General features: G+C 39.6%; 1 protein-coding gene across 4 annotated transcripts in view; it reads left to right on the plus strand.

Annotated features, from left to right (window-relative positions):
* The window catches only part of LOC127049582 (G-protein coupled receptor 183-like), a 37,622-nt gene extending 29,807 nt beyond the window's left edge, over positions 1–7,815 (plus strand). The window contains exons 1-2 of one of the 4 annotated variants that reach the window (XM_050950514.1): positions 793–1,117; positions 4,244–7,815. In XM_050950514.1, the coding sequence (XP_050806471.1) occupies positions 4,258–5,325 (1,068 nt within the window). In that variant the 5' untranslated portion in view covers positions 793–1,117; positions 4,244–4,257 and the 3' untranslated portion in view covers positions 5,326–7,815. Of the gene's footprint in view, positions 1–792; positions 1,118–4,243 lie in introns of those variants that run through there. The other 3 variants (XM_050950524.1, XM_050950534.1, XM_050950544.1) reach the window with 3 other exon arrangements.
* The last annotated feature ends 216 nt before the right edge of the window (positions 7,816–8,031 follow it).

An 8,031-nucleotide genomic window follows, 5' to 3' on the forward strand; every position in this document is an offset into this window, starting at 1 on the left:
GAATGAACCCTGTAGTGGTCTTGTGCTGTGAACGAATAGTCAGGAAAATTACTAACATACTTGAATCACTTGAAAGAACCTCAAACCCAAATGCATCTGAAGGACATGCACATGTGCGTGCACGCACACACCTTGCTTCTTCCATTTTTTCAAATTAAACCTGAGCTACTGATCCCGATTCTCTCTTCATGCAGGTTTTGCATTGGTGTAACACTAGAGTTTTCGACTGACTCACAGTCCTAATGGCACCTCACAGTAGTGTCAGGGAATCAGGGAATTCTAGGGACAATCACATTTAAGGGTGTGATTTAAGAACACAACTAAATTCAGCATAAAGCATAAAGGCACAAATTACACCTTTAACTCACTTCATTGATCTTCTAAGTACAGCACGTCTCCAATCATTGTCTTACACAGCACACATGCAAGCAAAACCCAAGCACAATGTTACAGATAATATACAGTATTTTAGTCTTTCCTTACTTTGGTGAGTTTAGAGCCTTTAACAATACATGCTTGTGGTTTAGTGTTCTGGTATAAATCACTTCCTTAACTAGTGAGCAAGAATGAAATCTATTTCTTGTAATAAAAGAAAAAGAAGGTGGGGGGAGGAATGATGAAATCTTCAAAATATTCAGCTTGGGGAATTTGCTGGGTTTTTTCATTCCTTTCTCACAAATTGCAAACAAAGAACTGCATAAATGTTATTGTGCTAGAAAGAGAAGCCAGATGAAAGAGCACCACCTTGTCTCACAAGGCTCTGTGCAGCATGAAGCGGAAGGGGAGTATGAAGAACCACTTACCTGCTTTCTCCAGCAAAAAGTATCTCACTCTGACAAGTGATACAAAGGACCGTTTGGCTCTCTTTCAGTCACCACCCAGACAATGATGACTAGATTAGGAAAGGCAGAGCATTCTTCATTTTTGGTCTTCTCTCTCTGTTTCTGCTCGCTGCAAGGCACAGAAGGGTTTTTACTGAAGCACTAGAAGGGGACTTTTTCAGGGACTATTAGAAGAATATTACATTTAATAAATGTACCACTAATATAGCACAGGAGAAAGAGCTGAGACAAGAACTTCTCAACAGCCATCATCACCTCTTGGCCATCAGCCCCTGGTAAGCCAGCTCTCCTTGTCTTATTTTCTTACAGGTATTGTACTTTCAGAGACTGACTTTAGCAGTGCAAGGAAAAAAATGACTAAGTGGTTTTTTAAATAGGACCTTATCAGAAAAGCATCTCTAACTAACTCATTGTATTTTAGATTCTTTGGGAACAGACAGCAGTCCAGTTTTAATAAGATGGTATAGTGTCTATTTTCTGCAGAATGACTGTCTTTAAACAAGTTTTCTACTAGGCTGTACTGTAACCATCGTCATTAAGAGGTAAATGTACCTACAAAATTACTTACGTAACACTGCTTGAAAGTTTCATCTGCTGAATTTGCACAGGCTAGAATACATGGGATTTACCTAGAGCATTTCTCCCAGTTTGATCTTGGCTTGGAGGGGTGTGTGTGTGCGCTATTCCACAATGCAAGTGAATTACTGTACAGCACTGCTCCTCCCAAGTAACCAGGAAAGTGTCAACTCTGATTTGCTGTGTTTTCAAAATGTTTCAGGGAATTTTTAGTAGGCTTTGATAGCCTTCGGCACGATTCACCAGCTCTGCTCTGGAGAGGCTGTTGCTTCGGCAGAACGGTGTGGTTAGTTTGCGCAGTGCCTACCTTTGCTATGCCTAGCCACTGTTACATACACACCTACTCACTATTGATTGAATTGAGGCATCTACATGTGGAGTCAGGCTAGGAGCAAGGGGAGAAGGTGCACTCTCCGAGTGGCAGCGGCAGCAGCAGCAGCAGGCATCCTGGCTGCAGAGGTGCTCCCCAGCAGCCCCCTGCAGCACCATTAGTAAGTGATAAGACCAGAAAGCCAAACCACAAGTGTGACATGAAAAAAGATCTAATTTAATCCCACCAAAGTCAGGAAATGAGCACGTTCTGTGTATTGTCTACAACACTGAGCTCACATTTTGCTGTACAGACCCTCTGTGACGAGAGACAGTTTCTAAAGACACATGCTATTGTAAAGCCATTGTGCTTTGGCACAATGAGGGAAGTGAAGGGTGGAATTCAAGTTTAAAGATGCATTTCTCTGACATCGACTTCTTGTTTGGCTTTGGGCAAGTTTGTGTACCTCAGTTTCCTCATGTGGAAACTGGAAATAATTCTTACCTACCTCAGAGGGATGCTGTGAGCATTATGATGTAACATGCCAGATAAATACTGAGGAGACAACATTTAAATATATAAAAAGGCAGAAGAGAGAATAAAATGAAGGGTAAATACAAACAAAATAGTGGCGCCTAAGAGTTTCCTGTTTAAAAGGAAAAAGATAAGGAAACAGAGCTAAAGCAAGAGAAGAAACCAAAGAAACAGCCCTTCTGCCACCCATGGAGGCACTCAGAAAGATGATTTATTTTTCATATTTATTTGTATTACAGTAGTACTTAGAGATCCAGCTGAGACCCATTGTGGTAGGCATGCAGTGAGAGACAGTCTCTGGCCCAAAGACATTGTGGTCATGAACACAGACAGGCCAAACCAATGCTGGGAGGAGATACAGACGCATAGGGCAGTGGAGTGACTCACTTCCACAAGGTCTGGAAACAGATCAGTGGAAGAACCAAGAAAAGAACTTGGGTAGCCAGACTCCCCATTCTGTGCTCTATTCACTTGATCATGCTGCCTCCTGTAGCAGTAACAACAGTAAAGCCTCACATTTGCTCCCATAAAATTAGAGATGGGTGGAACTTACAAAACTTACAACCTTCAGAGTTCGGGGTGCACGGATCTGGAGTTTTGAGCTAGCATGCTATTAAGATAAAAGAGGTGTGAAAAATCTGGGTTCAGCTTCTGAACACCGCTGATCCAAAATTCAAGGTGGGAGGGGTTAGCTGTAGGTTTTCAGTTCAATCCCGTCTCTGCCTACTGAGGATACAAGAAAAAAGCACATGCGGTAGAAGATATTTTGTTCAATGACTGGTTTGCGATGTAGTCTTTCCAGTGGGCTTGGGACCCAATCAATTGTTAAGAACCAAAAAAATACATATCCCCGCAGTATGGCAATTACAATAATTATATTTTAGCAGCAATACATAAAGAATAGCAGCAGTGTGGAGACATGACTTCCCATTACAGAGACCCTCAAATAAGCAGATAGAAGGCAACTTTCTCAGTGTGCTGGTTAAAAGGCAGGTAAGGACCTATCCAATTTCAGCAGCATCTATTGTGAAAGGAAACCACAGCAAAAAAGAAGTAGTGCAAGGTTCATTTTATAATGTGTGCAAGTAAATAGCCTTACTTCTGTAGTGCAAACAAAGGATACTGGCTTTTCAACATTTGAATTTGTCTCCAAATCTTTATGTGTTGGCAAAATGATACCAACTATTTTTATTTGGCACCTAAAAGTATAGGTAGGAGCTACTGACTCCCAAGCCAACCTGGAACCCTGGTGTATTAGATCAGCAAATGGGAAATCAGGAACTGTACTAAAGACAAAACAACATTATTGTCTTGGGGTGCTTGGGTGAGTAAGGACCACATTCAAACTGAATGGAGAACTCAGGATCTGGACATATACACTCATCTCAGGAATAGTGTTGATATAATCTATAGGTATTACAGTTTGTAATTATAAAAGGTTTCTAAACAACCACAAATAAATGTAGAGATATGGTTCTTCAAATGGATATTTTGATCCTTGCTCCCTTTTCTGGCACAAGCTGTCAAAATGAAAGAAAGTTATATTTTATTGACCTTCCCCTTCTAAATTTCCCCTCCTCTATCATGTAATTTTCTATCTGAATTCTACATCTCCCTCTCTATAAAGATATCATGTCTCATCCACCAAACATGTTTAACAGGCAGCAACAATTTCTGACACACTGTGACACAACACCCCCTGCTATTGGTTTCCAAGCTAAAGAGTTTTGAAGAAAAAAATAATTCACAGTCTTTGTTCAGAAAGTTACACTAGGAACTGAGTTTCCCAAATGACTAAACCTGCTCATCATGGCTCAGAATGTACTCAGCGTGTGGAAATTCGCTGTTCAAATGAGAACTCTCACTTCTTTTCGTATGAGAGTCCACTGAAGTACAAAGCCTAAGTAGTTTTGTTATCTGTCAAAACAGAGAGTGCACATTATTAGTAAGCTGCTAATGTCATGTCTTTTCTTCTGCCAAGGAGAAGTCCACAGAATGGCTGCCAGTGCTGCTACTGCTGCATCTCAGCTAACTGTCTTCACCTACAGCAATGAAAGCAGCTGCGACGTGTATAACCACCACTTTGCAGCGAAAGTAATTTTTTCATTCTTTTACACTGTTCTACTGGTCTTTGGCTCTTGTGGAAACGTCCTTGCCCTTTATGTCACCTTCCACCGAGGGAAGAAAATCAACTCAACTGATCTCTACTTAATCAACCTTGCTGTGTCAGATGCCCTTTTCACACTTGCTCTGCCGGGAAGAATTGCTTACTACATCTTAGAATTCCACTGGCCTTTTGGAGACTGGTTCTGCAGGGTGACGGCATTCATCTTTTACATGAACACCTATGTGGGCATCTACTTTATGACATGTGTGAGTGTCGACCGCTACATCGCCGTGGTCCACACTCGACGGCTTGGCAGATTTAGGAAAGTGAGCCGAGTGAAATATATCTGCATGCTGATATGGTTCATTGTGTTCCTGCAGACAATATCATTGCTCTTCAGGCCCATGACCAAGAAGATAGGAGATAAGCTGACCTGCATGGAATATTTCAACTTTGAAGAAATTCCTAAGCTGCCATTTATCCTTCTGGGTGCTTGCATGATTGGATTCTGCCTACCAGTGGGGATTATATTAGTTTGTTATGTGCAGATCAACCTAAAACTATGCAGAGCAGCCAAAGAAAACCCTCTGACAGATAAGAATGGGCACCACAGAAAGGCTTTCACAATCATATTGGTTGTGCTCCTTGCAGTAGTGATTTGCTTTAGTCCTTACCATTTAAATATCATTCAGTTCATGATCAGAAAGATACTGTACCAGCCATCTTGCTCAGCACAGAAAGCCTTCAAGATGTCTCTTCAAATCACAGTGGCTTTTATGAACATGAACTGTTGCATTGATCCAATAATTTACTTCTTTGCATTTAGAGGGTATAAGAGAAGACTCCTAAGACTATTTAAAACCAGTGGCTCAGCTCCATCCTCCTCCACTGGAAAGTCATATTCAGAAAGCAATAGCAACAACCACAACCAAGGAGTTTGCTCATCCTCAGCTTAGCTATAACATTTTCAATGTGTCCATGTCTACTCAAAGCTCTTATCTTAAAATTACCCATTGTTGCACTGGAGAAATTCCATAGGTGGCAGCAAAGGTGGGAGCATAAGTATAGACAAGTTGCTGGTGTCTTTGCCACTGTATCATCTAACACTCGCCAGAACACAATGGCAAGGTACTAAAACCACCAGCACCTCTTCCACACTTATATTCCCACCATTCAATGGAGCTGACCCAGTGGCAGGAGAAGGGTGGAAGTCTTAAGGAAAGAGCTGGGTATCGACAAGGTCTTAGACCAAGATACATATTTTTACACACATACACACACAATATCAGAAGTCTGAGCAGTCATTTTATGATTTCTGAAACTTGTTATAACAGCGTGATATTAGAAATTCATTACAATTTGAACATGTATTTCTTGTAGAAGTTTATGGCTTGGAATTCAGTAGGTGTACAAACAAATGGACAGAGTGAGATCCTCATCTTCTCAGTAGTCATTAAAATAAACAATTAAAACATATTCACAGCCCTTGGAAATGGCACGCACAAAACTGTGCTTTATATAGAGCATAGCTTCTTGAAAATGGTAAAAAGTTTGTGTGTTTGTTAAATCTGGAATGATGCTCTGAAATAGTAAATATTCGGGTATTAGTCCAGTTAAATTAAAGTGATGAAGCAGTACCATGAAACAACTAATCACACCCAGTGTTCTACAGCTATTTGACATGAAGCCAGTCTTCCATTTTCCTGTCTTGTGATTGAAATTTTATTTATTAGCATACATTGGACCCTGGGAGATGGTTAAAATCAGCAGCAGGAATGTCCCTCTTTCAAAAGTCTGACCTCATCTGTATAATCCCAGAGTATCTACAATATATTTTAAAATTGAAACTGACTCAAAAATTTCTCAGATGATCTATTGACTTGATATGTCTGTACTGTGGAAAAAGACAAAACAGAACTCCAACAGACCACAACAATTCCTGTAACAAGTGAATGTAATCTAATAATTAGCAGTGGTGAGCTGCTAAAAAAAGAAGTTTGGACATGAGGGGAGCTAAATGTTTTCATTCTACTTTCGAACTTAAGATTGTAAATTTATTTTGAAGATTAGGGTCTAAGCATATGTTGGATTGTCAAGTGTGGAATATTTTAACAAAACAAAGGTTTTCAGAAAAAAATAGATCCCTATTTCTGCTCCCATTCAAAATGGTCAAAAGCAGTTTCATTGTCTCAAGTTAATCTAGACAAACCATATGTGATAGGAGGTAACATAGTGCAATACTCTGAAGAATGTAGATTTTATAAATTATTTGGGGTCATGGAGTCATCAAAGATAGGAGCTCACCTTACAGAACACACAAACAAAATTTTCCATTCTGTTTGGCGTAAAACTGGCCAGCTAATTTTGTTGGAAGCTATTGTTAGCTATAAATGTCTTTGCAAATGAGAGTCATGACAGAGAAATAGAGACAAAGAGTTTATGGGTTACATATGGGTCTAGATGTATATAATCATTGACAGTAGAATAATAAAAATATAGGTCTGGAAGTGACTTCGTGAGACCAGCCCACACTGAGGCAGGACTAAGTATACCTGGACCACCCTGACAGAAGTTTGTCTAACCTGTTCTTAAAAAACTCCAGTGATGGAGATTCCACAACCTCCTTAGTAACCTCTTCCAGTGCTTAACTATCCTTATAGTTGAAAGTTTTTCCTAATGTCTAACCTCAATCTCCCTTGCTGCAGATTAAACAGATTACTTCTTGTCCAACATTCAGTGGACATGGAAGACAACTGATCACTGTGCTCTTTATGACAGCCTTTTAACATATCTGAAGACAGTTATCAGGTCTCCGCTCAGTCTTCTTTTCCCAAGACTAAACTAATACAGTTAAAATGCCCATTATGAGGATAAGCTGTCTAGAAACACTTGTGCTCAATCTCAGAATCTGAACAAAGGAGGATAGGTAGTAGTGTATGCTTTGCACATTGCCTGTCTTTAACCTTTTTAAGGAGGAGGGTGATTGAGATCTTTGAAGTTCCTCCATAGAGTTAGTTTATGACCATTCTCACGAGGAGTTGGAAAGGTAACATTACAATTTTTATCAAACATCAATATTTAAAAAATGTATATGTCTATCTGCTTTTCAAGACTTTACATTAGAAATGTCAGATTCTGTATCAGATCCAGTGACTAAATTACTTTGGAAATCCATTCAAATAGTTGGGTACAACAGAGAGCACAAAACAATGTACACATTTTCTTTCATACACACACTATAAGAAACCTGAGGGAATAAAGAGTCTTAAAAATTCTTGGAAAACCTCACACACACTTTGCTTTGTCAAACAAGACTTTTTCCCCCTGATTCTTAGTGATGAGTAGTACAATATCCCTCCCCCCAACAAAAAAAAGAAGCCTTGCCTTTCAGACTGGCTCTGTTCTTCATTGCATTTTCTTCTTCAAGTAAAAACTTTGTTTTGTGAGTTGCAAACTTTATTTTTGCATGTAATAAAGCTTCCAGGTGCTCTTAAAACAATCTCAGTTGTTGGAACAGTAGTTAGATCTGGTGTCCACGTATTGCTGTTGCACAAAAACCCTCCTTAAAATGCACTTCTTCCACTGAACCTACTAAATTTAATTCCCTTAAATTAGAAGCACGATTATACTTCTTTTTAAAAAATTGCAATCAGCAACTAAGA

The sequence above is a fragment of the Gopherus flavomarginatus genome, chromosome 1 (genome assembly GCF_025201925.1).
Source record: "Gopherus flavomarginatus isolate rGopFla2 chromosome 1, rGopFla2.mat.asm, whole genome shotgun sequence".
NCBI lineage: Eukaryota > Metazoa > Chordata > Testudines > Testudinidae > Gopherus > Gopherus flavomarginatus.